The sequence below is a fragment of the Penicillium psychrosexuale genome (genome assembly GCF_028828465.1).
Source record: "Penicillium psychrosexuale strain IBT 29551 chromosome Unknown utg000004l, whole genome shotgun sequence".
Classification (NCBI taxonomy): domain Eukaryota; kingdom Fungi; phylum Ascomycota; class Eurotiomycetes; order Eurotiales; family Aspergillaceae; genus Penicillium; species Penicillium psychrosexuale.
The window spans coordinates 8,034,215-8,061,488 of NW_026643189.1; the positions used below are offsets into that span (position 1 = coordinate 8,034,215).

Below are 27,274 nucleotides of genomic sequence, written 5' to 3' on the forward strand. Positions count from 1 at the left end.
GCCGATCCTTTTCTCCACCGGTACTTCTACGTAGATGGGCCATCAAATCACATCAGTCGATCTCAACAGCTCTGACCTCGGCTTGTCACTTATCTGACAGAAGATCCGACGAGGAGGTGGAGTCGTAGTTTCGGCCGAGTTATCCCCGTTCGTTTGTCCCAAAGGTATCGTCTGATGTTGATCCACTTGGCCTAGTATGGGGTGATGTGGAGGATCTAGGCTGACCTGACTCGTATGACATTGAACTATCTCGGGTAATGGCATGTTGTTTGAGGACACGGGGTAGAGACGGAGTACGGAGTACCCCGTCTCTCTTCTGTATATTTCAATAACTACTACTCTAACTACGGAGTCCGGCATTATATTTCGGAGCCGGCCTCGGGTATCTCGGGTTGAACCGATATGAACTATGGAAGGGATACTATGTATGTTGTATACTTGGGTTTCAGATACTCCTATAATACCCCTATACATTGTGAAGATTAGTTGTATTTGGAACCCCGTGCTACTAACACTAACAGTCCTGTTGTAAACACGTCGGCTATGGGGGAGTAACTACTAATATTCTAGACAGAAGTTGATGCACTAATCCTGGGGATTTCAAATGTTCGAAGGAATAAAGTACGGAGTAGCACTGGAATAAACCCTTGGGAGCAACTTTGATGCCCAACGCTTGGCGGTTCCTTCTACTGTTAGAGCAAAATGAATAGTGCGACACTTGTTTTTTTATAGTACTGGTTCCTTGATAGCTATCACTTGCTACTAAGTTTCCATCTCGGCTGTCCTGCATTAGTCTGCAACGCACGATACATATTTCGAAGCCAATATGACCATTGTCATACCCAGACCCCAGATAAAGGAATGCCATCACCAACTTTTAAATGAAAAATCCGAGGCTTTAGATCTACCCAACCGAGATGGATCATTTTAATCTCGACGATAGGTCACTGCCCAATGTACCAATCCGTGTGGTATGTGCTCGTATACCCTGGAAAGTCCCTTGACTCACCGCTACAGAGTACATCGTAACCGAGCAGTTTATCTTGTGATTCTCCCTCATTCCTTAAATCACCAGTCACCAGTCCGAGACATTTTAATCTATCAAATATCTCGATTCCAAGGAAATACAGAATCACAGCTTCAATGTCATCATCGGATGGCCCCTGCCTACGAAAGTAGCGTGCGCCTCCACGGAGCAATCGAGGCTACTGTCCCTCGGCTCAAGGTTTCTTCTCAAGGAGCGCGGGAGAGAATCTCCTAGCCATGAGGTCATCAACGCCCACTTTATCAAAGAGAATACCACCTTCCCCGTTCTCACAACCGTGCAGGAGTGGACCGAGGGCGAGTATTCCAGATCGTCGAGCGGGTGCCTGGGCCTGGGGTACCGTTAGAGGAGATCTGCTGGTCAATCCCCCAACCCGACCGGGAAAGACTGCTGGGTATCTGGGGCAGCTCCGCTCGTTCCTCTCCGCTAAGATTTCGCTAAGATGGAAAGTGTCCATGTCCTCATCATTTCACCATGATGGATTTGGGATGACACATGGCCCATCGAGCACGGTCGACGAACTGTGGGATGTTTTGGCAAAACCCTGAAGCGACAAAGTACCGGAAGTTGTTAGATTGCGGCTCCGTGAGTGCATGCCTTCTCCTCACCCGTGGACCTTTACCCACGGGCCACGGGGACCTGACTGACTGCAACATTATCGTGGTCAGAGTTTATGGGGGCTTTGGGTTTAGACTACTGGGAAACATGGCCAATCAGAAGGAGGTGCGCACATGGTTTCTGGAATCTAGGTCGTTCGAGTCACGCTCGAGTGACTTGGACACCCCCTTGATGCGAAGGTATGTGGCATTGACAAGAGATCGAGACCTAGGTAGTATGGGATACAGAGTTAAGGTAGGCTAACAGACATCTGGAATAAAAAACGAAGCAAATGGCAAAAGGGAATAAGAGATGACCGTTTAGCTTTCCAAGTTGGACTTTGGTATAAACACTCGACGATCTCAACTTCTTTCGTCCCGTTGAAGAGGATATATGTTGTAGTACTCCGTACTTGTTGCCGATTGTTTCTTATGTATACTCCGTAGGTGAGATCTGAATTCTCATGAATAACCTCCCAATGCTTGTTGATTTTCAAATGTAAACCAATACAAAGGAAATCGACAATAGCATCTCCAACTCTGATATCTGGGAACTGCGAAGCTTGTGGAGATGAGCGATGAGTAGCGACATGTCGTTCATTTCCTCTTTCAGCCCCAAGTCCGAACCTCCCCTCATTTTCTTTTCTTCCAATTTCTTGTCGTTCGCTCCATTCCACCCCATCATTGGCCTTGTTCCTCATCTTGACTACTTGTGGGGAAATATAATGCATCCCCCGCTTTTGCCCCGGCCTTTTGCCCCGGAAATCCCGCGTCCATCCGTAATACGCCAATATACGAAGCTTTGCGATGGCTTACCTTAACGGATGCCCAGCTTTCCCCCTGCAAAGCAAACACATGTACCTGGCTGGACCTCGGGAGCAAATTTATTAGCTTTACCCTGTTAGTGCTGATCACTACCTAGTCCCCAGGCACGGCCGACAGCAAGCTTTCAGACGCTGCCATCGAGCGGAGTTATAGTGAGAATTGCTCATCACTGCCCATCACATGGGAGGTCATTGCTACTCTGCCTCGGTGTCGATCCCTATTTCCTCGGTGATCATGAAGCAACCTCGTACTCCGTACGGAGCACGCAAAGAAAGACACATGAGTGCAATTGCGCTTAGCTAGGACCCTGTCTACTGCGCGACGATCAGTGCCATCGAAATGCGAATAAAGAGATGACTCGCTCCGGGGTTGAGTTTTTGAATATTTCGAAGGCTCTTCCTGCTCCGCAACAAACTTTTGAACGACAGGTTTGGGGAATCGACGCCAATTGGACTGGTCAGACAAGATATCAACCAAAGAAACGACAGCTAGATAGGCTCATTCGACAACATGCGTCTTTTGCCAACGCTCGCCACCGCCCTCCTGTTCGCAGTCAATGTGACCGGAAGTCCAGCCGCACCTTCAGCCTCGGTGGAATCCGTCACCCCCGTCGTGAATAGTGTAGACGAGGCCGCTCCGACAACCTCAGCCCCGACAACCTCCACTGCTCAGGCAAACAATGTCAATCAGGCCAATGTCGCAGCCGAGACTACTACTGCCGCCGACACCGTCAATGCTGCCGACACGGCTACTGCGCCTGCGCCTGCGACGGAAGAGACCACCGCTGTTGCAGAAACCGCAGACCCGACCACGGCCAACCCTGTGGAATCCGTGGTCGGTGGTATAAAGACCGCTCTTGGTGCCGATGCGAATAAATCAAATTCAGCCGATGCAGCCAGTTCGACTGGAACTGTTGATAACTCGGCTGCTGTAACTAGCTCCTTCGCTGCGGCGACTACCTCCTCGGCCCCCAAGGCTACCTCCTCCGCTGCATCTGATACAGGCACCTCAAGCACCAAGTCTACCAGCTCTGATAGTAGTTCCGACGATACCACATCTTCTGATATCCTGCCAGACTTGAAAGATGCCTTGTCGAGTTTGCTCGGGGGTAGTGGCGGCCTTGGGGACCTTCTAAGTGGTCTTGAAAGTTTGCTTAACCCCAGCTTCTTGGGTAATTTCGCCGACACCTTCGAATATCTCTCTACCGGTCTAGCACCCCCGGTCGACAACCAGCTCCGAACCTTGGTGGGCAATGCCAACGACCTCCTGACTGCAAGCTTCATCAAGAAGACCGGTAGTCTCATTGACAATGCCAATAGCCTCTTGACCGAGGAGAACACCAAGGAGATTGGAACTCTCCTCCAGGTGGCCAATAAGTTGTTGTCCAGTCAGTTTATCGACAAGGTGGACAATCTCATCGACAACGCCAACAACCTCCTCACCTCCAATTTCGTCAAGAAGACCACAAACCTCATTGACAAAGCCAGCCCTCTCATTGACAAGGCTAGCCCTCTCATCGATGATGCCAGTGGCCTGCTTACCGAGAAGAACGTTCAAGCGATTCAGTCACTCTTGACCAACGCCAACACGCTGCTTACTGCCACATTTGTCAAGGAGACCACCAATCTCATCGGCAAGGCCAGCCCTCTCATCGACGACGCCAGTGGACTCCTTACCGAGGGCAATGTCAAGGCAATTGAGTCACTCTTGTCCAATGCAAACAAACTGCTCACACCCAGCTTTATCTCGACTACCGGCCAGCTCATCAAGCAGGCCGGTCCTCTCATCAACCAAGCAAGCGGTCTTCTCACCGCGGGTAATGTCAAGGAGATTGAATCACTTTTGGGCAATGCCAACAAGCTGCTCACGCCCAGCTTTATCTCGACCACCGGCAAGCTTATCAACCAAGCCGGTCCTCTTATCAATCAGGCAAGCGGTCTGCTTACTGAGGGCAATGTCAAAGAGATCGAGACTCTCCTCGGCAATGCTAATAGCCTGCTGACTACCAGCTTCGTGAACCAGACAACTAGTTTGATCGATGAAGCTAGTGAGCTCTTGTCTTCGGATACGGTTGACGGGCTGAAGTCTCTCCTCACTCAGCTTACTCCTATCATTCCCGAGCTGAAGGGCCTGCTCAAGCCAGCCACTATCAGCGCAATTGAGAACGTGCTTGGCAACGCTAACAAGTTGCTCACGGACTCCTTCGTCAAGGATACCAATACTCTGGTCACCGAGGCTGTCGGCCTTCTCACCCCCGACCTGGTCAAGGCTCTAAAGTCGCTTCTTAGCGACCTTACTCCGCTGATCCCCGAGTTGAAGTTGCTGTTGACCAAGGAAACAATCAATTCGATCGAGGCCCTCTTGAACAACGCCGGAAACTTGCTCACGTCAGACTTCGTCAAGGAAACCAAGGGACTGGTCGGCGAAGCCAGCGACCTCCTCACTCCGGAGGTGGCCAGTGGGTTGAAGTCGGTCCTGAAGGACGTCATTCCTTTGCTTCCGGAGCTGAAGTCGCTTCTGAACAAGAGCACCATCTCTGCCATTGGCTCTCTCCTGTCCAACGCCAACACCCTCTTGACCCCCAAGTTCGTCAACGAGACCATTGGTCTGGTCGACAGCGCAGACGACCTCCTGACCCCAACCATCGTCACTGGACTGAAGGATCTCCTCGGCGACGTCATTCCCCTGATCCCCGATCTCAGAAAGTCACTGCTGAACACCACCATCATCACCGACCTGGGATACATTGTGACCAACGCGACGACTTTGCTCACGCCCGCCTTTGTCGACGATACCGCAGACCTTGTCGAGAACGCCGATGGCCTCTTGACCCCCAAGGTGGTCAGCACGCTCAAGGAGATTCTTGGATACGTGCCTGATTTGTTGCCCGAGGTGAAGAAGTTGCTCAAGCCATCTGTCATTTCGGATGTTGGCGCGCTCTTGGAAAACGCTCATGATCTCCTCACTCCTAAGTTCGTCAACGAGACAAGCGTGCTGATCGATGACGTGACAAGCTTCTTGCCTTTGATCCAGGAATTGCTCAAGGCGCTGTGAGGAGTCTATATTTTATGATTTTCTTATATCGATTGCAGCGAACGCAATCATGATTTTAATGTTCTCTAATGATAATCAACGTTGTCTTGACAGTCTTCATGTAAGCTGGATGAAGGCCTAAGTGCTTTTTCGAACAATAGAACAGAATAGTCAGATGCTTATGCGTCTTTCAGTCCTTGGCGACATAGGACTTTAATAATCCCGGTCTATTTGGCCCAAGATGATATTAGGGACGTTACATAGTAAGGACACTCCGATGTCTTAAACGGCAAAAAGGGCCAACCTGATAGACCACTTGGCTATGAACATACAGCAAAAGACAACCAGAAGAAACCTCGAAGAGGTCCTCTACCAAGTCTTCATCAACGTCCGACGGCCCCCAGGGCTGTAGCGCCTGCCGATCTTGGCCCACACATTGGAGGCCCGCATTTGCCAAATCCAGCAAGTTCAGAGATGATCAAACATCGACCACCGCCAGGGTGAGGGATTAATTAAGAGCGACGCTGGATAATCTCAAGTGGATATCGTGGTGAAGAAGCAGGGCAATATTTATCGTATCCGCCGCCAATCAACCCCCGGACCCTGCAGCGTGTCTCAACCCAGTTTCCCAAATAGGAAAGTCGTCGGTTTCATCCTACGCCAATATCATCGTGGAACATGCATGACATCCTCTATAACATGCAATTGAACTAAATTGTGGAGTGTATGGGAAATGGCAGAGACTATTTATATGCGATGAAATCCATCTCTTTCTTACCATTCTCCAATCCAATCAATCTCATTCACAGTCCCCTTACAAACGAACATCATGGGTGTGATATCTAAATTCGCCGCAGTCACCACCTTGACCACCCTAGCCACCTTAACAAATGCCTGGCTACCGGAAGAGAACAAATCCATCACCGCCAAAGATGGCACAAACCTCTTCAAATCCTCCAACGGCAAAATCCGCGGCGTAAACCTCGGCTCCCAATTCGTCTTCGAGCCCTGGATCGCTGAGAGTGAATGGAGCGACATGGGCTGCGGCGGAAAGAACTCGGAATTCGACTGCGTTTCCTCACTCGGCCAAGACGCCGCGAACACCGCTTTCGCCAACCACTGGGCGTCTTGGACGACGCAGGACGATATCAATGAGATGGTGAGCTATGGCTTGAACACCATCCGCGTGCCGGTTGGTTACTGGCTGCGCGAGGACATCGTTGATGCCGGCAGCGAGCATTTCCCCCAGGGTGGGCTTGATCAGCTGAAGAAATTGTGCGGCTGGGCTAGTGACAGTGGTTTGTATATCATTATCGACTTGCATGGCGCGCCCGGTGCACAGGAGGCGGAAAATGCGTTTACGGGCCAGTATGCCTCTGAGCCTGGCTTCTATACGGATTACAACTATGAGCGTGCGCTCAAGTGGCTCGAGTGGATGGTGGACCTTGTCTATCAGACGGACGAGATGAGGAACGTGGGCATGTTGGAGATTGTCAATGAGCCTGTTCAGGATGAGGCGTCGGCGTCGTCTATGCGGTCGAAGTATTACCCGCAGGCTGTTGAGGTGAGCAGTATTTTCGGTCTTCACGTCGCGGGTATGGACTAATAGAATATACAGCGTATCCGTGCCGCTGAGCAGAAGCTTTCCGTCGATTCGAATGACTACCTCCATATTCAGACGATGGATAAGTCCTGGGGCTCGGGTGATCCCAACGAGTATCTCGACGACTTGACCTACATGGCCTATGATGACCATCGTTACATCAAATGGGATACCAGTGTTAGCCCCTCGCATGACAACTACATCAGCACTTCCTGCGGCGATAACCGTGATAGCAACTGGCCCAACATTGTCGGCGAATGGAGTCTCTCTGTGCCGGATGATATCGAGGCGTCGTCGGATTGGGAGCCCAGTTCGAATACCGACTTCTATGGAAAGTGGTTTGCGGCGCAGGTTCACTCCTATGAGAAGCAGCAGGGATGGATCTTCTGGACCTGGAAATCTCAGCTGAATGATTACCGGTGGTCTTACCAGGGTGAGTTTTTCTTTCCATTCGTCAAGAATTGGACGATGATAGCTGACTTCTTGCAGATGCTGTCAAGGCTGGGGTTATTCCTAAGGATTTGAACAGCGTGCAGAGTGTTTGCTGAGCTTGTCTCTTGTCGAGTCAACCGAACAGCCAGGCTGTATACTGTTAGCTGGGTTGAAATAGCAGCATTATATCGCCCATGAAACAATGGATAAATATGAATAAATCGGGTTGTTCATAGTGAGCATGAGTATGAGCACTTGGATACATACACATGCTAGCAATAAGCGTACGGATAAGCAGAAGGATACCTGTAAAGCCTAGGGAATAGCTTCAGGAGTTGGGGTTGGCCACCACACCATCGCCCAAAGGGAGACTCCTGGCCCATCAGGCTGAGGGCTAGCATCAGCAGCGACCTTGCCCTTCCCAAGCCGAATCTCTTCGATTTCCTCAAACCCCATCGACAGATAGAGAGCGCATGACCCTGCAGACGTTGCTTCGAGCCAGATCGGAAGGTTCGCGGCTTGAGCGGTTTGTTGGTGATCCCGCATGATCGCTTTGGCGAGGCCTGGACAGATATCAGTAAGAGATGCAGTATGACGTAGTCAGGAATGGGGCTGTCGAACCTTTGCCACGATGTTCATGCTCGGTGCCGAGACTGAAAACGTAGTAGTACTGGCTCTGTCCACGTAGACCAAGTTTCTTCGCATTGTCGGTCATACCAGAGAATTCGAACCAAAGGCGCTAGATAATTATTAGTTCGGTCAGGATTGTCCTCTGCGAGAATATTGGGCTTTTACCTTAACGCCCGGGAGTCCTATTTTCCACAACACGCCCAGAAATCCAGCGCACAGAAGAGTCCAGGCATTGTCAACGTACCCACCCGGTGGAATCATGACAGAGGCGGCCTTCCAGCCATCGGCTTCGGTGATCACTGCGCGATTAAGCAAGGCTGACTTGATGAGCGCGGTCCAGTATGTCGGCAGATAAGCCAACCTTTTTTGCTGCGACATGTCTAGTAGCATGTACGTAATGACGGGGTCGGTGTCGAAGACGCGACCGTTCAGCGCTGCGACCGAGTCTAGCATACCTATAGTTTTGTCAGTATCTAAGCATCATCCTTGAGCTAGAAATACTCACTGTCACCGCCGTGAGTGATTGGGACTGATGCTACAGCCATGGTAATTGTTTTAGGTTAGAAGAGTGGTTGCATGTGAACTAGGTTGACGTGTCATTGGCCAAGTCCTGGCAATGATGAAGGCAGCCATAGGAAAGGCGCAAATGTGCGCGAGGAGATTCGTTTGATGGGTTTGGCATCGACGTCATGGAGTTTGTTATGTAAGCAGGCGATGAGTCTTGACCTCTGGATGTCGAGCACCTGACTTGGATGCACAGGTGACAACTATTATCATCAATGCTTTGATGCTCTCGGTCATGCTCATAGTCATCTGCTTCTATTGAGAATGCCTCGTTCATCTCCGCTGTGGATAACTAGTTAGTTAGTGGGACCACAGTCTGCTGACAAACACTGGAGCTCCCCGGGATGCACTCGGCCCGCGACGGCTGTCAGAATTCTGGTCCGACATCATTCATTGGGATATTCCAACATATGAGCTAAGGATTCGGAAGTTCGCAGATGCATTTGAACGAATGCGATCAGAATACCAGACCGACATGACTGCACACTCGCTGGCTTGGGACTGGCGGTATCAGCGGATTATTGTTCATAAAGCAGCGCCAGCCACCAGAATTAAACAGAAGTGCTGTGCAGCCAGGTTCACCAATGATATTCACTGTCTATCATAGCTCACTTTTCAATGGATACCGAAGACCTAAGACTCCCAAGGCTCTTATTCTTGCTCACCGCTATACTCACTCTCCGGAACGGCGAAAACAAAGCCAGAAGGAATCTTCGACATTATGTGGATACTTGTCACTATGGAAACTAGCTCGAAGTAGAATCGCATCCACTTTATACCCATATTGACAATCTAGGACCAAACAAAAAGAGACGAGGTATCCATACTCCGTACCCCAGCCTGAACCGGATTTTTTTGTTGAGCTAACAAGGTGGGACCTGGTCAGTGTTTATAAGCCGGTGCTCGCTCTCAATGCTCAAATTTATTTTTCGGGTTGCCCAGAACGCCCACGGTGCCTTGATGTTCTTCCCGTGAGAAATCCGTGTTCAGCAACTTCATTGAACAATTTCTCTTCGCCGTTGTTCGGACATCCCAGTCACTCAACGGCCTCAGGCAGAACTGTCCTTGGGCCATTCTAACATTGACTTGATTGGACGATCAGCGAGTGTTATGCACGTGGGCGGACCGGAGTCACACTATACGGTCAGAAATCATGTCGCACAGCGCCATGGCGGCAAGGATGAGGAGAAGATCCGGAGCACTGGGGCCCAGACATGGCAATGGCGTACTTCCTGAGCCGCAGACATCTAATGACAGTCTTACAGCTGTCGAGGATAAAGCGATCATTGACTACGTTGAACGATGGAAGGACCACGGATTTCAATTGAAAAAGCAATCCATGGTGTCAGAAATCGCTAGCGCCTATTTCAAGCACCATGGTGGCTCAGACAATGGTACCAGTCGTCACGGTGGGATATTTGCTCGCAATCGGGACTTTCACGAACAATTCAAAAGGTCCCGAGCGGCAGAGAAAGGCGAACCGTCAAACAAAGATCCTGCCGTGGAAGATGGTAAGCTCTGCGAATTCATAGATCAGTTTGCGGCCCTTCGATCAGACCATCGACTCAATAATGAGCATATTTATGTCCTCTCAGACACGGGGTATGCCACCACAATTCAAAAGGACAAGCAGCCTTTGAACATAAGCCGCCGGAGATCGTCTGAGAACCGTGCATTTGCCTCTGTCATCTACTGTTACCCAGCCACCGGCAAACCGCTCTCGCCATATGTCATTTTCAAAACGTCAAAAGTTCAAGGGCCCAGAAGGCACGAAAACCGAATCACGATATCGTACAATAGCAGTGGCTGGGCTGAAAAGACGCATGCACTAGATTGGCTGAATAGTGTGTTTGAGAGGGAAACCTGTCCATTTGGGCGCCGGGAGCGAGGTCAACGAGACCGAAGCCAAAGACGTCTTCTGTTGATTGATAGTCAATTTCCCGTGACGCCTGAATTCTTTGTGACGTGCTGGGAAAGAAATGTCATCTGTCTCTGTCTTCCAAAAAAAGGCAGTGAATATCTCAACCCCTTTGAAAATGGGATCTTCAACGCCCTTGATAAGCTCTATGCAGAGCATATGAAGAAACAATTACGACAGAGATGTCCATACACCATTTCACCATCCCAATTTGCGACCTTTATTGACCGTGAACTCGGATTCCCCGATCGGAGCACGGAATGTACGAACGCATGGTTTGTTACTTGCTTGCTTCCACCTAGCCGCACACGATTGATCAAACGTCGAACGGGCGACCGGATTCGATCTCAAACCGTTGAGCCCAACAGCCCAACTCGTGCTAGGAGACGCCATGTCTCACCAGACGAGAACAATGTTGGAGAAGACGACGATCCTATATCTGTCATTGTTCACCAAGAGCAGATATCCTCGCGACGGTCGCTGCAAGGTCCACAGCATCGAGGAACGCCCACCCAGGAGGTCCCAGAAGAACCAGAAGCCTCTGAAAATTCCTCGGACACCGAGCATGATTCGGAACAGAACGAGTCCGAGCAATCGAGCAGCGAAGAACAAAGCTCCTATTTTCATGTCCCTGTCACGCCGTCGCGAACACCAAGGCAGCCTAAAACCCCCAAGTCGTCCCGCAAATTGAACTTCCTACCACCATCGGTGATGTCGCTTCCGGATTTTAGAGAGTGCTTTGATAGGTACGAAACGGTATCGTCCGCCGAGAAGAAACGGTACCGGGAGGAAATGACGTTGAGCTATGCCAGTTGCGTCTGGAAGCTCGAGGAGACCATTCAATCGTCGCCATTGTCGTCTTCCAAAAGATCACGGACTCGTTGAATACGAGATTCTGTCGTTGCACCGAGGTTCTCTGGAGTTCAGATGAACGTCCAGCGCATCATTATTTCCATTTTTCTTTTGTTTCTTTGTATTTTTGTCCTTCCACGTCTGTTCTTTTCATGTTGCCCTCCTGAATCATGTGTACTAAAAAAGCTGCTTCAATTTCATATCTCCATGTAGTAAACTGCGACCATTCAAAAACGAATCGACCTCTGAACACCTGCCATGATATTTTATCTTATGAACTGACTTTCAAATTATCCAGTCTCTGGGCACTGCCTCAACAGAATTCCAAACGGGAAAATTACGCGGGAGAAAAAGAAGCTAAAAGAAAATATTCACACTCGGTGGATATATGTCACTATGGCCTGGAGTGGAATAGCATCATCCACTTTATTCCCAAATTGACACTTCTTGAAGAAAAAAAGCTCGAATAGCCATACGAAATGCAGCAATCTAATAATATGAACCGGAAAATTTGCTGGGCTAGCAGTGTGGAGGCTTGGGCAATGTTTACAACCCTAGAGCTCACTTCCAGTGCAAATTTTCTCCGTCAGACTTTCAGGTCAATTCTTGCCTGAACTTCGCAGTGCGTCTCTTTCAACCGCCCCGTCTTAGTCGTCAGACCAAAAGATAGGGTACGCTCACTGCTTTTGGGGCGCCTCCATCTCACTTGCCACACACACCTTGCTAGTGCATATCTGCGAAAGAAGTATGGTGTCGTGGCTCCGCCGGCTCTCTCGGTCGAGGACGAAAATGCAGTTGTTGAGCGGATAGAGCGTTGGTTGAATCATGGATTCTTTCCTTATAACAACATGTTGGCAAAGGATACAGCCAATGCATATCTCCACGACTACACGACCTACAGACCCAACCTCAACGTCGGTTGGCAGAAGGCGTTCTGAATGCGTCATCAAGAACTTGCTGGTTACATAGCCAAAGAGCGAAACACACGGAGACTGAAAGGTCCACATGAAGATCGCAGAGCCTGGAAGTTCTTTCAAGCATTTAAAGATATCAAGCAGCGATTCCAGGTTTCCAACGACAATATCTATGCTATGGAAGATGCCGCATTTGTTACCACCATGTATCGAAAGGCAAGCCTTATGTTCGTTCGACCAACGAACCAAAACCACAAGAGAGAAGAACGGGCATTCTCATCTGTTATGCATTGCTGCTCAACACGAGGAAAGCACCTGCCCCCGTACATTGTCTGCAGAAGCCAAGATCCACCGCAGACCAAGAACTTTGGTCGAATCAAGGTGTCTTTCACTCAGTCGGGCTGGGCCGAGGCGAATCATGCACTTGACTGGCTGAAGACCGTCTTCCAGTCAGAGACCCGACCCAGAGGTCGGCGTGACGCATGGAGAATTCTGCTGATTTCCCATCGATTTCGCATAGTCTTCCCGGAGTTCGAAAAGTGCTGCTGGGAAAACAGGATCGCTTGTCTTTCTTTTCCCCAGAACGATCAACAGTTCTTTAACCCAATCGAAAACATCGCTTTTGGGCCGATGCAAAAGAGCTATACCGAGTATATGAGAAAGAGATTCTCCGATAACAATGAGAACGCCATCACACTGGACGTGGAGGAGTTTGCATCATGGATCAATGGAGAGGTAGCTTCCTCTAAGCGAGCAGAAGAAGCTGCAGATTTTTGGCGTCAAAGCTGCCTTGTGCCGCTAGATGAATTCCGTCTTCGCAACTGCCTCCAAGGGAATCGAGCTACGGCCGCGCCTGAGGATAGAGCCTCCATTCTCGATAGCCGTCTCTACTCGGATGATACTTTTTCGACAATCTCGAGAACGCGGGCCACACCTCGAACAAGTGTTCCTTTACCCGTCATCCCATCCACGGAGGAAATGAGCCGACACTCCACCCCCGAGTATTCACCTCCTTCACCACGACAATCACAAGAGAGCCCAGAGGGAGACGACAGCTCTGATTCGGAGGGAAGTCAATCCGACAGTGAGCCTGAGGCTTTACACAATCACCAGCCCATCACACCATGCCGGACCCCTAGGTTGTCAAACTCTTCTCGGGCCACTCCAGGGGCACACTCATCTGATTCGGTCATGTCGTCCAAGAAACATCGAGACATCTTGGATAAATTCATAGAAGGGTCGCCTAAAACACAAAAGAGGTATCGAGACGACTTAATCCTGGATCGCGGGGATCTAGAGAAAGAGAATGCTCGTCTGAAAGAAAGGGTTGAGCTCTTGACACAGTTTGCGGTTAAGAGACGGAGACTCGACTGATATACCTTCACTTCTTGGTATCCCAAAGCATGTATTCAACAACATTGTGAGTGTGAGCGATCGTTAACTTTTTCTTTTTTTGTATAAAAATCCATGGTCATGCCGGTACCGGGATCTCATAATACCGGAACCGCTTTCCAACAACAACAACACCTTCATCTCCTTTCCATATCAACTTTCTCTTGAATTTTCTCTTTTAAATCTAAACTCATCTTTGTTCAATCTCTACCTTTCCAATATCTTCCAACTCCACACATCAATAGCCAGCCATGGCAACCGTCCTCCTCATCCTCGATGTCCAAAACGGGATAATTGACCGCCTCGACAACACAGAGCCCTACCTCGAACGCCTGGCGTCAACTGTCGCTTTTGCACGTAAGGCCAACCTGAAAATTATCTACGTTGTCACTGCCTTCCGCCCCGGCTATCCAGAAAAGAACGTAGACAACACCTCTATCTCCTCTGTCGCCGCACGCTGTGAATATATCGAAGGCCAATCGTCGGTGCAAGTTCACCCAACTATCTCCCCTGTGGCTGGAGAAGTGATCCTCACCAAGCGTCGCATCTCGGCCTTCTTCGCTACGGAACTCGATATGCTTTTGCGCTGCGCAGATGCGAAGTCCCTCGTTGTCGCGGGCTTAATCACCAGTGGAGCTGTGCTGTCGACTGTTCGACAGGCAATGGATATGGACTACCGCGTTACGGTCTTGGAGGATTGTTGCATGGATCGTGATGAGGAGCTGCACCGAGTGCTGATGGAGAAGGTCTTTGCACATAGGACAGATGTTGTTTCGGCGAACGAGTGGGTCGAGAAGCTTTCTATCCTGGATGGGCGCTAGATATTCCTTTCGGTCGTTGCTTGCTTTACTAGTGCTACCTTGCTTCCATATGGATACTGGGGGATTGACTGTCTCGTTGCGGGCCAGTCCGGTGACGTCGATCTATTCAAGCGCTCGGTTTTAGCCATGCTGTCTTTTAATCGTTATGAGGAGCCTCCGAAATATTACAAACTACCCTGTTGGATGAATACGTAGGCGTCTATTGGGCACCTACCTCGTCGTATCGTGTCAAAACCTACAATTAACCATACTAATAATCGAGGAATAACCAACCCGGTCCTAGCTTCGTGGGGCAAATAAGCTAATTATATGTCAGTGTTACTTCGGAGTTGGACAGGATTGTGGATGGTTTAATTCAGATGCAACAACTCGCTGATTGGTTTCACACCATATCTTCGTTGTAGCACGCTCAAATACTAAATTTGAAATCTCAGCTTGAAGTCGTCCTGCAAAAGGTGGATATACAATCCGACAGCCATTCTCACCCAGCCATGGACTACAATTCCCCAGCCCAATGGCTTCTAGTGACCTTAGCTCTGCTGTCCTTGAAGAATTTCGGTGTACTGTATGCAAGACAAAAGGCAGGACCTACATAGGACCTTCCTACTTCGACTAACACCTTAAAGACAGGCATGTTCAGGAATGGATATCGTTGCTTTGAGCCCGGTTGACCTCACCAGATAGTCTATATTGCGGATGAGCGGCAGCGACAAGCGACACCACAAAGAAGGACACTACAAAATACTGCGAAGCGTGCATTGGATTGGAATAAATTCGTTATATTCGCTTCTATGCGGGGGCATTTATTTACAGAGGTCGCACCCTCTATCATATATTATCTACAACTTGACCTGTCCCCGTTCCTGAGAACCCGCACAGCACGCCGGCTCGGGATGCAAAGTCGACTGGTTGAAAGACTGATTCGAAGCCGGCACATCCAGTGCAGGATTCTTAGTGAAGAAACCATCCGGCTTGAGCATCACACTGACACGCTCCATGGGCATAACAGGGAAGTCCTCGATACGGGGGTTGTGAGTGAGACCGAATGCTGGGAACAGTTAGCTGCCATTTCAGGAAATGTTAGATGGGATTTCATACTGTGCCAGAGAACAAGGTCTTCGTTTTCGACTGCATCATTCCGTCCAGCCCACACTTCCACGCCTTCCGACTTCTTGCTCTGGTTTGTAAACTCGCCGGCGGCGAACAGCTCGTCGTCTTGGTATTTAGTAACCCAGATAGGACGGGTCGCGAAGCGGGCGCGCTTCGAGCCAAATGAGTTCGGGTGTGCGAGAAGCATCTGACTTGGCATGGTTTGCAGCTTGTATGCGATGGGGTGGTGGGTGATGGGGTTGATGATAGAGTCGTTCCGAATCTTGAAGACGCGATGGCGGTCAACGCTGGTTGAGGCACTGCCGCTGGTCTTAATAACGTTCTGTTCTGTGGTGTACCCGACGAGCCATGGGTTCTTATCATCATCGGGCATGGGCACGCTGTCTTCGTAGTAAACCGTGTTTTGATAGCCGTCTATAGCAGGGTCGATGCGGAGGGAGAACATGTGTTGGTGGAAGGGGGCCATAACGCCTGGTCCGACGTTCGTGCCCCATGGCACGGTTTGGCCATTCTCATTTTCGAAGGCCACCGTCGAGAGAATACCGGTTGCACGCACCTCGAGCTCAATATTGGCTGCTTGGTCGAGGATGAAAGCGAAGATGTATTCGTAGTTCGCAACGGTGCAGATCATCTGAACCACAAGCTGGCGGTTACGGACGACAGTCGCTGCACCAGTGCGGTAATTGGTATGTTTGTGTTGTAAGCCATTATCCTGCTCGTGCATGCAGATGACATTCTTCAGTTGAACCGGTGCTCCTTGGGCATCCGTGCGGTATCCATCGAAATACTTGATGTGACCGAGACAGTCACAGCCGAGGCTCAGTTGGTTAGCCGTGATACCGAAGCCGACGTCACCGACGTCAAAGGCTTGCTTTCGGTGGTAGGGGGCACGGGGATCTAGAATAAATTAGATGGGCTAATACAAGGAGAGTATTAGAACATACCGGCGTAGGGGACTGTCATCTCAGAGAAGGACAGACGGTAGAAGGTGTTGCGACCATCATATGTCACATTGTGCAGCACCAAACCCTCTCGGTTATTGAAGCCCACCCTGAAACGCCACTTTTGCCATGACACGGCATTCCCAACAACATTGAAGGACGCCCCCTCTGGTTGCTGAACAATGTAGGGCTTCAGATCGGTGCGCAGAGGCTCATCCAGCAAGTCATGCGCGTATTGCACAGTAGGCACCTGCTTCCAGGGCTGCGTCTCTGTGCTTTGAGTATCGGCTCCGCCTGGCAGATAATCGATACGGACCAATTTGCGAGTGATACCATCAAACACCGGAGAAAATTTGCACGGCAGCGAATACTGGTTGTTCTGAGGGTGGTCGGTGGCCACAATGTACATGTAGCACTGGAACAAGCGCCGAGTCTCGTTGGCATCCTCGGTGCCATAGATCCACGGATCCAAGCAGACGGTGTGGCCAGCCGGAAGCTTCAACTTTTCAATCTCAGCCTTGACAGCTGGATGGCTGAGACAGAGCTCTTCGATTTCCATCATTTCGTCAATGTCCAGTGGACCCTGGATGTCCTTGGGCAGCTCTTTCGCTGACACGATGGACTTGGTGTCTGCGTTGATCAGAGCCTTGAAGAAAGACCCATTGTCCAATCGGTGGAAGAGCACCATCAGCAAACGTGCTGGCTTAAGCGGGCGCACTTCACCTCGGCGCTCAGCCTCGAGGAATGGGACAACCTCATTCTTGGCGGGTTCTTGGAGATCGATGCGTTTGTAGCGCAGCTTGACACCGGGGAAAGCTGATTCCAGGACAGAGACCGCCAACTGGATCTCCCCTGGTGTGATTGGGTCAAAAGGGTGAAGGCTCGCCATTCTTGATAATGTTCAAGGGAGGATATTTTCTGCAAAGATGGGTATCGCCATGCATTTATATTCGCACGAGCCCCCCTTGGTTTCCCTTTTGGGTAAATCTTTCGCGCTGATGGAGATCTGATTGGCCAGTTGGTCACACGGCGCATCTTTTCCTCGAAAGGGTTTAGCGCGTATTGGATTCTTGATAAGCTGGACAGAGTGTCGTGATTGGTAGATTGGAGTGTGGGGTTGGTTGAATATTTGTTGTCTCCAACTTCTACCTCTTATATGTTGTAGACATAAGCATAGTAGTCAAAAAATAAGAGTAGCATGGATCAGTGGCAAGCGTAACTCCGCATAAGGTTGGGTGAGGTTATATATAGCACATTGAACCCAGAAAACAGCAAAAATACGAAGGTAAAGAAGGGTTAATGACATACCCAACTTAAATCTCATTGCCCCGGGCGGAAATTGCCAAACCGCGAAGAACACAACTAAAAAAAGACATGAAGTGCTTACAATTCTGAGACACAATCAGGTGGATGTTTGAGAATCCAAAAATCCGGGGATGGGGTGGGTGGTCACAGGGTCTCCCGGACCAGGAACTGGTCATTATATAGTATAGATGACGCCTTGACTGTGTCTTTTATTGACTGTCTTTCAATAATTCGAAGGACATGTCTGAATAACTACATAGTATATAGTAATTAAGTAAATCAGCATGAATCATCGAGTATATGCAAATAACTCGCAACTTGTATACCTGGACTTCAACTGCACTCTAGTAGTTATACGAGAATAAAAATGAGGACCTTGGATCATCTGAAACAGTCATCTGGGGTGTTCCATTTCAAGGTTCTCTCCATATACCGACATAATGGCTATGCCCTAGATGGTAGACATCCTAACGCCACTATCCGATCTACCGTGGAAAAGAATACACATATCATCTAATATTAGAAACCAGTGTTATTATCATGCTACAGGCTTGTCTTGGAGGTCTAGTAGGTATAGAGCAAAAGGTATATAAAGCGCTTCGGTATCTCATTGCTCATCTGTGTGAACACAGCTAGAACAATCTACTAACTACCCACTCAACAATCTTGAATCTTCCAATTATCTTTTGTCCGAAAATGAAGGCCTCTACAATCTTCAGTCTCTTTGTTGCCTATGCGGCTACTGCTAGTGCGATTCCAGTGAAACAAAGAGATCATCAAGTTGAGATCACCTTCATTGGCGCCGCCAACGCCCAGTTCACTCAAAGCATCTCTACTGACGGGTCCACTGTCTCGATTGGTATGCCCCTTGTTAATCATGCGCTAGACTGAAAGTATTCTAACTTTGTTTAGAAAACCCATTGAGCATCTCGCACATCTCATCCAACACTGCCGGGGTCCAGTGTACCTTTGACGGCATTGATCAAAGCGTGACAATCGTCAACGGAGCCGAATTGGTGGATGTTGGCCCTCCACAGACCCAGATTACTGCGTCTTGCCAGGTCCAGGGATCGGGTACATCCCCTGTACCTCCTTCCACTGATCACCCCCATGGTGATCAAGTGCATGTCACTTTCATTGGAGCTGCCGATGCTCAGTTTACCCAGAGTTTCCCATCCAATGGTGAATGGATTCAAATTGGTATGTCTATCTATATATTCCGCTATAAACAACCGAAGACACTAATTACTGTAGTAAACCCTCTGAGCATTTCCCACATTCAAACCACCACCGAGGGCGCTACTTGCGTTTTCAACGGCATTGACCACAGCGTGACTACTGTTACTGGTACCCAGTTGGTCGATGTCGGACCTCCACAAACCCAGGTCTCGGGTTCCTGCGCATGATGGTCTCTCCGGAAGGGGGACAAGAAGTCGCATTGTAAGTCTTGCGTTAAAAGGAAAACAAAGAAAGCAGAAAAATAGGCACTCGGTAGTATTCTCTGATTCGTGTGTTTTCACCGTATGCTTTTTCTGAATTTTGTTGGAAGAATTTGTCCATTATATTCTGTTGATATACACTCCCTTCTAGCACTTCTCCATACACTCATTGAAATACATATTGTCATTTATCCACAGACTCAATATCGACCGCTCAAATAAAATGATTTACGTCCTTATTGAATACCCTTAAAGTCTCTTTTACGCGTGAAATAGGAGGGACGAATGTGATTCAGGACCGGAATGCGACGCGAGGGGCTACATTGGCATCTACTTCGGTTGAACGTCAACGTCGACGCATCGAACATTACTTTCCCAAGAGGAACTCCTATTCTTATTGCTCTCTTTGCGCTGTCTAGGAATTATCTAATCTTATACCATCATATTAACGCTCATTGAACTGCACGAAAATGCGTAAGGGCCGGCCAAGGAACCCCGGAATTCAGGGCTGCTACTGTCCCCTTCAAGCCCTTCAAAGGCCAAGCGCGTGATGGCATTCCAGATACACAGTCCAGGTCTTTCCCTTTTCCAAAGGGCTTTATAAAGCGAAGTCCTGTCCCAGATCGCGTGTTTGCTTGACAACAACTACAACCGCCAACACCGCGCCATCGACATGCATTCGATCAACTGAGCGCGACTCTTATTTTTTGGAATATAACCCCATTGACGCCTTGATCTATCGCGTCAATTATCAACTACCTAATCCGCTACGGAGCTATTGCCAATCAATCTTTGTATTTTGCTATGGGGCGTGTGTCTATTCACGTCCTTCTTGCAGGCTTCGTCGGGTATGTCTTTGCTGGCATCCACCATCCTGCACATGGCCATCGCCATCACCCTCGGCGCTTGATGCCGCCTGTTGAAGACTTGGAGCCGCGAAACATGGCTTGGGAGAATGTGAATACCAGTCTAAATGATTTTGTGGTGGAATCTATTACCATCACGACCACGACCACCGTTTTTGGAAACTGCGCGCCAACCAACACGATTCACAGCACTCTCACACTTGTCAGAAACAGGCCCGAGGCTGCATCATATATGACTGATCATCCTGTGCATGGCCTCGCGCGTCCAGAGGCATACGAGGAGCATTGGCATCAAGGTGAACCGAAGCCTGAGCCTGTTCTCCCTGCTCCGACGAACACCAGATCCGCTCAACTTCAATTCACTCAGCCAAATCCCCCGGCTCCCAGGCCAACAGAGCCAGAGGAAACCACTACCATCTTCAAGACACACACAATCACCAAAACGGCAACGAATACCGTAAAGGTCACCGTCTACCCAGGAGCCAGCCCTGCGCCACTTAGAGATACACTGCCCGACAATCCTTCAAAGGCAGAAAAAGCAACGCTCCTTGTAGACACATTACCCAAGGGCTCGTTGGAAGAAGAGAAAGCCGTCCTTGCCAACCGACCATCTCTACCACCACACAAAAACAACGGACCCATCAACGCGGTTCTAGATCTACCAAGCGAAGTCCTCCCTGGTGTCCCAGTAGTGAACCAGATCCTCCCGGGCTCAAAGCCAGACAATCCGACTGCAGTGAACTGGACCGCAACCCCACCCAACGGCCAATTTTCAACAAACGGATTCGGAGGACGTACTCTCCCAAAAGGCGAAGGAACCGAAATCCTTTACCAGGGGAATGTTGGCAACCCCTGGGGAAGCAACATCATCAATGTCAGTCCGACCGAGGCACACGCCTACAAATACGTGGCGCAGTTCACGGGTCCAAACGACGAGCCCTGGACAGTGGTTGTGTGGAACAAGGTCGGGCCTGACGGTAAGCTGACCGGATGGTATGGCCACTCTGCTCTGACATTTACTATTGCGCCCGGTGAGACTCGCTATGTTGCATTTGACGAGGACTCTGAGGGCGCCTGGGGTGCTGCGCCTGGTGATCATCTACCCACGGATCAATGGGGTGGATACTCGTGTACCTGGGGCGAGTTTGGGTTCGGCGACGGGGAGAATAACGGCTGGTCGGGATGGGATGTTTCGGCTATTCAGGCGCAGATTTCGAATCAACCTGTGCATGGCATGTCTATCTGTCAGGCTAATGGGAAGGGATGCTCGATTATCACGCCCGATGCTAAGAAGGTTGTTGATGCTTATGTTCAGTCGAAAAAACACCTGGATGGTATTGGTGGTGCAGCGTCCCCTGGTCCTGTGCGGCTGAAAGTGCTGCTTGATTATCGGGGGTGAGTATGGGCGACGAAGTGTATATACGCAGGCATGTTATGAGATAGCCATTATAAAAGCGATGAATTCGTCAAATGATTGGTTTTCCCCAGGCTATTCTTTATATGAAAAACGTACAGCTAACATTCCATTTTCTCTCATTCTCACGCCCAGTCTTCCCAGAGGGCCCAATCACAAGCCCGATGGGTGCTTCAGATGCTCTCCCCAATCAATGGGCACGCGAGAGATACTCTACACCATCCTGATCGCATATCGCCTGCTCTTGCATGTATGTGCCTCTGCGCCATGCAACATAATCTCATCCCTTGACTCTCCATCCCAGCGCCCAGCTGAACCTATCTCTTTTGGATCAAAGCATACTAGGCTCTATGCAAATTCCTCAGCCTCTCAATCCATTGAGGGAATGTCAATCTGCGTGATAGTCCACACCTTCCCACCCTGACTGGATGAAAGTCCAGTATAAGTGGCACCACCCGCGCTAGCAATCGTCGAGCCAAAGGTAGTATCAGCCGAGGCCAAAGTAATAACCGTGTTCAAGTATTGCTGCGCCGCGATGGTTCCTGAGCAGTTGTCGTCACACTCAGTTCCGGTGCCATATCTAACTGGGTCAGTATAGCCCCGATAAATACTATTCGGGCCATTGACTTACCCTCGCATGTAGGGTCCAGATTCGTGGGAGTAAGTTGAAAGAAGGGCACCAGTCTGGCCATTTGTAACAGTCCTGCAAATAAGTGTCAGTCGTGACGTATCTAGCCATCGAATTCATCCTTACTGCTTCCAGGTTTGTCCATCGGACTCAAGATTGTACTCAATCCGCACCTCGTCGGTTCCGCTCACGGGTGATCCGGTGCCATCGAGCTGACCGAAGCTGCCAAAAACACTGGCGCGCACACACCACTGGCCGGTGGTTGCTCCGCACCATGCGTTGCTGGGCCAACTTTCGAGGGTGGTCTGGACCAGGTCACCGGTTCCGTTGGACATCTATAATTCTTAGTGATCCAAGAGAACCCTTTGGAGAATTGGGAACTCACCCCAGGCCATAGGAATAACTCGCCGTTCTGAGTTTCTGGGGCAGCTCCGGGGATCAACGTCGTGACGGCATTGATAATGGTCGACTTGGATGGACCGAGCGAGACACTGCCACCCCAGTAGTCATCTCTCTTGACGACGGTCTCCAGTAGTCCTGCACTGGCAAGGCCGGCGGCAGCTAGAAAAGGTATGGTGAAGTGCATTGTGATAAACGTATACTTGTCCGAGTCGCTAAGCGTCACTGCACCTGGGAGATCTTGAATATAGAAGAATGATTGGTTTGAGTTCATATTGGCATGAACACTCCCTGGATTTATAGTCTCCTCCGACAAGACATAAACCATCTCTGCTGTTGGAGTGGTGGAATTAACTAAAAGCGGAGCGCCTTCCGGGGCTCTTCAGGGTTGAATGTTTCACCTTAAAACAAGGCTAACACCAGGCTGATTGGTGAAAATAGTCAACTACAATGCATGAGACATCCTCATTGACGCATTAATTTCTGTCAAATATGCCAGTCAAGTCCGAAGCCCCGCATATGGAGTTTCTATTTGCCTGACGGGACCTACCTATTTGTAGTGACAGCAGGACAATAGCCAGTATTCGAGGTAGACTACAACAAATAGGAGAGAAGATCCTAGGAATAAAGACACAAAGGCTGTTTCGTGTTGTAATTCACGTACAAAAATATTAATCTCCCCGGCAATTTATTCGGGTGGATATCTCATTCCAAGTATTCACCCTTAGTTTCGGCATGGATCACATCAAACAGGGGCTTCGCACTGAACCAGCCAGCCTTCGGGGTCCCCACTGTTTTGTAAGTGAACGCAGCATCGACTTCGTCAATTTTCACTGTTTGGCCACCTCGTCCGGTGGCTGCTGCGTCCGCTAGCAGTTGAGCGTAGCAGCATTTTTCCAGGCTCACGAACCAGAACACAGTTTCCTCGATGGTGTTACCAACCGTTAGGAGGCCGTGGTTTTGTAGCAGGGCTGCCTTTTTGTTGCCCAGAGCTTTGGCAATGTTCTGGCCTTCTTCTTCCGCTAGCACGACACCTTTGAAGGATGAGTAGAGAGCCAAGTCCTGATTATGTTAGCTGGGGCCTCCCAAGGCGAGTGTCGGAAACAACATACATCATGGAAAGCACAGGAATCCTGTGAGATGATATCGAGCGGTCGGCCCAGCGAGCAAAACGCTCGTCCATAGATACTATGACTGTGCGCAGCGCAATTCACATCCGGTCGTGCTTCATGGATAGCGGAATGGATCATAAATGCAGCGGCATTCAGGAACCGATTCTCTCCTCCCGAAATGACCTTTCCCTCGTGGTTGACCTGGATTAAGTCTGATGCCTTCATCAGCTTGAATGCTGTGCCGAAGGGATTCACCCAGAAGGTTGTCGGATCCACCGGATCGCGCAAGGTGATGTGTCCAGCGACGCCTAATGGGAATTTTAGTTGTTAACTCGATGTTTCGCTGTAGGACCGTTCATACCCTCATCGTATCCCTTATCGCCGAAGATTCTGAATGCTGCTGCTAGGCGACCCTTTAAATATTCCCGTTCCTTCATCTTATCCTCGAAAACAGGCATGCTGGGCATCTGCATCTTGATCTTGGCCTTTTCGGCACCCGCCGCCTGAGACGACTGTGGTGCCTGCATGCTGATGGTGTTTGCGAGGGTCTCGGTGGCAGTTGGGGGAGCCATGGCTGTTAGTCGTCTGTATTGAGGAGGGTCGAGATACACTGGAATAAATACAATCTGCCTCCAGAGTCATTCAACAACTCTTCATGCCGGGAAACCCCTCGAAGCGGGGTTGCTGATTATCAACGATGTTGGATTGGCTGGTGAGCCGAGGTTGTGTTTCTCCGCAAGCGGACGTTACTCCGGTGTGATATTGTGATACTTGGGGGTAGTTGGCATAGATTAAACAGTACATTCTGAGTAAGATAAGGAAAATAAGAATAGCTAATATAAAAACTGCAAACACATCCAAGTCAAATCGCTAAACTCTAGTATAGCACTGGATCATTAATGCATCAAATCGTGATAGTTAGCTTCAGGGTTGGATAGAACCCTTGGTTACGCGGTCCATTTAGTTTGTGGGACTTTAAAGAGGAAAGAGAGGCGCCCGCTGAACCTCCGCCATCAATGCCTCAAACAGCTTACGGTCGGCTGGGCTAAAGCTTTGGCTGATCGTGTCGTGACAATGCGGAGATCCAAGCAATGGCTTCAGGTCGGCTTGGCACAAAGTTCCTACCACTGGCAGTGTGCCAGTTTGGAAGTAATGGCGAATAGCCTTCGCCACGCAGATCGATGGGGCTGTGAGTGTTGTGTGCTAGATCAAGTATGTCAGGGATGAATCACGGGATTACCGCGAGTAACTTATAACTCACTCCTTCTGATTCTTGCTGGAGCAATCCAGATCCTGGGAAAATCTGGGACATGTGCTGGGCACTGGGAAAGTTAGCTTGGAAAGCCACTAGCGACGAGCGAGTATATACCTGTGGAGAGGAGTCACTGGATCCAGAGTATTTGATACAAATAGCATCGGATAAGCGGTAGAGGCGCCCCACGGCCCTAAGCGGTCAGCTGCGAAGAAATAGAGACCACGATAGGACATACCTGCAAAAGGATACTTAGCCTTGGCTTTCCATCCAACACAGCTCAGTTGCAATTGCGCCCAATAATCACCCAGAGCTGCACTGTCAGCCAGAAGGCTGGACCATTGCGCCTGGAACTGCTCAGTATTCATAGTTGTCAAATATTCGGCATCCGAGCACATAATAGCAGCCATAGCGTAGATCACGTTATCCTGCGATGTAGCACATTCTGGCGACCAAGGTCCAGCAAGACTGCATTTGTTGGAAGGGCATGCACCGAAGTGCCTACCATGCTTGAAGTCAGCCATGGGAACGGCATTCCCTTTGCCCAACTCAGTCATTCTTTCTGCCAGGAAGGGGAAGGTAAGGAGTGGCTGGTAGATGGCAAGGCGCTGGATCTCTTTGATATCTGTCCAAGTCACAACTTCTGGTCCCCGTTCTGCAGATGCCATAACAGGGATTGAGGTGTTGAGAATCTGCTGTTCAAGTTCCCAGTATGCTGCCTTGATGGCGTCTGGACCACCCTCCATATAGAAGGGACATCCCACGGGTCCAGCTTCATTACAGTACTGGGCAAATCGATCAAAGATGGCATCTGCGTCGGAAATAACGTTCGGTCCTGTTCCTTGGTAGTACTTCACCATGTCGACTACGCCATCGAGAACAGCTCGTGTGACTCGCTCTGGGAAGAGCGAGGCAAAGGTAGTTCCCAGCAGGGTACCGTATGAGCGACCCCAATAAAGCAATGGCTCTTCTCCGCGACGCCATTGAGTGCGTTGCAAGATTGTGTCTCCTTCATCCAGCCCATGGCACTTATTGTGAGCTGGCTGCGCTCGTTGGCCTTCCTTCTCACGCCATTCTCCGTGACGTTCGATGATGGTCAGCATGTCCTGCGCGACGAGCGGTGTATTGACATAGGACATCATTGGCTCGTCTGTTCCTAGACTCGACATATCGAATACAGAACAACCCGAGTTCAGCGCTTCGGTCCGCTGCCAATTTCTCTGCAAGGAATCCGATCCACTTCCCAGTATGCCTTCCGCAGAGACTTGCAGCTCCCAGTTCCTTTGGGATACGGGATCAGGGAAACACATCACTGGGGGTGTTGTAGATCCTACTCCGCGAGGATCAAATCCGATGATATCAAAATATTTGTTGCCAGTCTCTTCTCCGGTTTCTGTTGGGTCGGCCTCCGCATCAACAATTAGCTGGAGATTTCGACCTGCCACGAACGCTTGCATTGTTCCCGGTCCACCCGGTCCACCTAGGTTATAAGCTTATATCGTCATATCGAGTTCAAATTAACTTACCGGGATTGATCAGAACTGCGCCTCCATACCGCGGATCTGTGACTGGAACCTTGGCTGGCAGTCGGACAACAGCCAGGGCGAAGGTGCGACCTTTTCCATCTGTCCGCTGGTAATCCATAGGCACTTCCAGTCGCGCGCATTGGAACTCATCACCGCAGTTGTGGTACTCCAGCGATTGCGAAGGAACAATTTCGTCCCAGGTGACTGGAACGAAAGGCTCAACCACGTTCCACGAAGGTAATGGGACAGGCCAGACTAAAAGAATCAATACCGCAGCAGCCAGGGGCAATCCCCACCGAGCATATCGATGAGGTGGCTGGCGTGCCTGGCGTGCCTGGCGTACCTGGCGTACCTGGCGTACCTGACCAGGCGGTAAAGGCACGGATTTCACGTCCATCACGCCAAACAGCCAAAACACAAATCCAGACCAGAGCGCAATTCCTAAGAGCAAGGATAGACTCTCAAACAGTTGCGAAGTCCAGAAGCCCCGGGGCTAAGAATATAAAAAGAGAAAGTCGGGAATCAGATAAGATGGCTTTTCGATTCCCGCCGGTCCCGCCAAGTGGGGGGGGTTTCCCCCTATAAACACCTCGATCATCCGTATACCTCGTGATTCTCGTGATTCTATTGGGGGTTTCCTGAAAAACGATTCGTTCA

At 49.8% G+C, this 27,274-nt stretch overlaps 13 protein-coding genes across 13 annotated transcripts; 8 read left to right on the forward strand and 5 right to left on the reverse strand.

Moving 5' to 3' along the window:
- Window positions 1-917: 917 nt before the first annotated feature.
- N7518_008913 (uncharacterized protein) lies at window positions 918-1,391 on the forward strand (the record flags this gene model as incomplete). The annotated part of the gene is made up of 2 exons (XM_057189840.1): window positions 918-971; window positions 1,131-1,391. The coding sequence occupies 2 exons, from the start codon at window positions 918-920 to the stop codon at window positions 1,389-1,391; spliced, it is 315 nt and encodes a 104-aa protein (XP_057041543.1).
- Window positions 1,392-2,976: 1,585 nt separating this feature from the next.
- On the forward strand, window positions 2,977-5,520 carry N7518_008914 (uncharacterized protein; the record flags this gene model as incomplete). The annotated part of the gene is made up of 1 exon (XM_057189841.1): window positions 2,977-5,520. One exon carries the CDS (start codon window positions 2,977-2,979, stop codon window positions 5,518-5,520), a length of 2,544 nt encoding a protein of 847 aa, XP_057041544.1.
- Window positions 5,521-6,328: 808 nt separating this feature from the next.
- Window positions 6,329-7,650, forward strand: N7518_008915 (glycoside hydrolase family 5 protein; the record flags this gene model as incomplete). Its single annotated transcript, XM_057189842.1, has 3 exons — window positions 6,329-7,063; window positions 7,118-7,535; window positions 7,592-7,650. 3 exons carry the CDS (start codon window positions 6,329-6,331, stop codon window positions 7,648-7,650), a joined length of 1,212 nt encoding a protein of 403 aa, XP_057041545.1.
- A 199-nt stretch (window positions 7,651-7,849) lies between these two features.
- On the reverse strand, window positions 7,850-8,709 carry N7518_008916 (GNAT family N-acetyltransferase; the record flags this gene model as incomplete). The annotated part of the gene is made up of 4 exons (XM_057189843.1): window positions 7,850-8,097; window positions 8,156-8,273; window positions 8,330-8,619; window positions 8,670-8,709. The coding sequence occupies 4 exons, from the start codon at window positions 8,707-8,709 to the stop codon at window positions 7,850-7,852; spliced, it is 696 nt and encodes a 231-aa protein (XP_057041546.1).
- A 1,172-nt stretch (window positions 8,710-9,881) lies between these two features.
- N7518_008917 (uncharacterized protein) lies at window positions 9,882-11,531 on the forward strand (the record flags this gene model as incomplete). The annotated part of the gene is made up of 1 exon (XM_057189844.1): window positions 9,882-11,531. The coding sequence occupies one exon, from the start codon at window positions 9,882-9,884 to the stop codon at window positions 11,529-11,531; it is 1,650 nt and encodes a 549-aa protein (XP_057041547.1).
- An 815-nt stretch (window positions 11,532-12,346) lies between these two features.
- Window positions 12,347-13,786, forward strand: N7518_008918 (uncharacterized protein; the record flags this gene model as incomplete). Its single annotated transcript, XM_057189845.1, has 2 exons — window positions 12,347-12,416; window positions 12,468-13,786. 2 exons carry the CDS (start codon window positions 12,347-12,349, stop codon window positions 13,784-13,786), a joined length of 1,389 nt encoding a protein of 462 aa, XP_057041548.1.
- A 269-nt stretch (window positions 13,787-14,055) lies between these two features.
- N7518_008919 (cysteine hydrolase family protein) lies at window positions 14,056-14,625 on the forward strand (the record flags this gene model as incomplete). The annotated part of the gene is made up of 1 exon (XM_057189846.1): window positions 14,056-14,625. The coding sequence occupies one exon, from the start codon at window positions 14,056-14,058 to the stop codon at window positions 14,623-14,625; it is 570 nt and encodes a 189-aa protein (XP_057041549.1).
- An 839-nt stretch (window positions 14,626-15,464) lies between these two features.
- Window positions 15,465-17,565, reverse strand: N7518_008920 (uncharacterized protein; the record flags this gene model as incomplete). The annotated part of the gene is made up of 3 exons (XM_057189847.1): window positions 15,465-15,673; window positions 15,724-16,632; window positions 16,680-17,565. 3 exons carry the CDS (start codon window positions 17,563-17,565, stop codon window positions 15,465-15,467), a joined length of 2,004 nt encoding a protein of 667 aa, XP_057041550.1.
- Window positions 17,566-18,677: 1,112 nt separating this feature from the next.
- On the forward strand, window positions 18,678-19,387 carry N7518_008921 (uncharacterized protein; the record flags this gene model as incomplete). Its single annotated transcript, XM_057189848.1, has 3 exons — window positions 18,678-18,840; window positions 18,894-19,181; window positions 19,236-19,387. The coding sequence occupies 3 exons, from the start codon at window positions 18,678-18,680 to the stop codon at window positions 19,385-19,387; spliced, it is 603 nt and encodes a 200-aa protein (XP_057041551.1).
- An 837-nt stretch (window positions 19,388-20,224) lies between these two features.
- N7518_008922 (uncharacterized protein) lies at window positions 20,225-21,685 on the forward strand (the record flags this gene model as incomplete). The annotated part of the gene is made up of 1 exon (XM_057189849.1): window positions 20,225-21,685. The coding sequence occupies one exon, from the start codon at window positions 20,225-20,227 to the stop codon at window positions 21,683-21,685; it is 1,461 nt and encodes a 486-aa protein (XP_057041552.1).
- A 384-nt stretch (window positions 21,686-22,069) lies between these two features.
- On the reverse strand, window positions 22,070-22,914 carry N7518_008923 (uncharacterized protein; the record flags this gene model as incomplete). Its single annotated transcript, XM_057189850.1, has 4 exons — window positions 22,070-22,280; window positions 22,332-22,403; window positions 22,455-22,663; window positions 22,714-22,914. 4 exons carry the CDS (start codon window positions 22,912-22,914, stop codon window positions 22,070-22,072), a joined length of 693 nt encoding a protein of 230 aa, XP_057041553.1.
- A 518-nt stretch (window positions 22,915-23,432) lies between these two features.
- On the reverse strand, window positions 23,433-24,411 carry N7518_008924 (class II aldolase/adducin family protein; the record flags this gene model as incomplete). Its single annotated transcript, XM_057189851.1, has 3 exons — window positions 23,433-23,789; window positions 23,840-24,147; window positions 24,201-24,411. 3 exons carry the CDS (start codon window positions 24,409-24,411, stop codon window positions 23,433-23,435), a joined length of 876 nt encoding a protein of 291 aa, XP_057041554.1.
- A 403-nt stretch (window positions 24,412-24,814) lies between these two features.
- On the reverse strand, window positions 24,815-27,014 carry N7518_008925 (alpha/beta hydrolase; the record flags this gene model as incomplete). The annotated part of the gene is made up of 4 exons (XM_057189852.1): window positions 24,815-25,042; window positions 25,101-25,161; window positions 25,209-26,571; window positions 26,618-27,014. The coding sequence occupies 4 exons, from the start codon at window positions 27,012-27,014 to the stop codon at window positions 24,815-24,817; spliced, it is 2,049 nt and encodes a 682-aa protein (XP_057041555.1).
- Window positions 27,015-27,274: the final 260 nt, after the last annotated feature.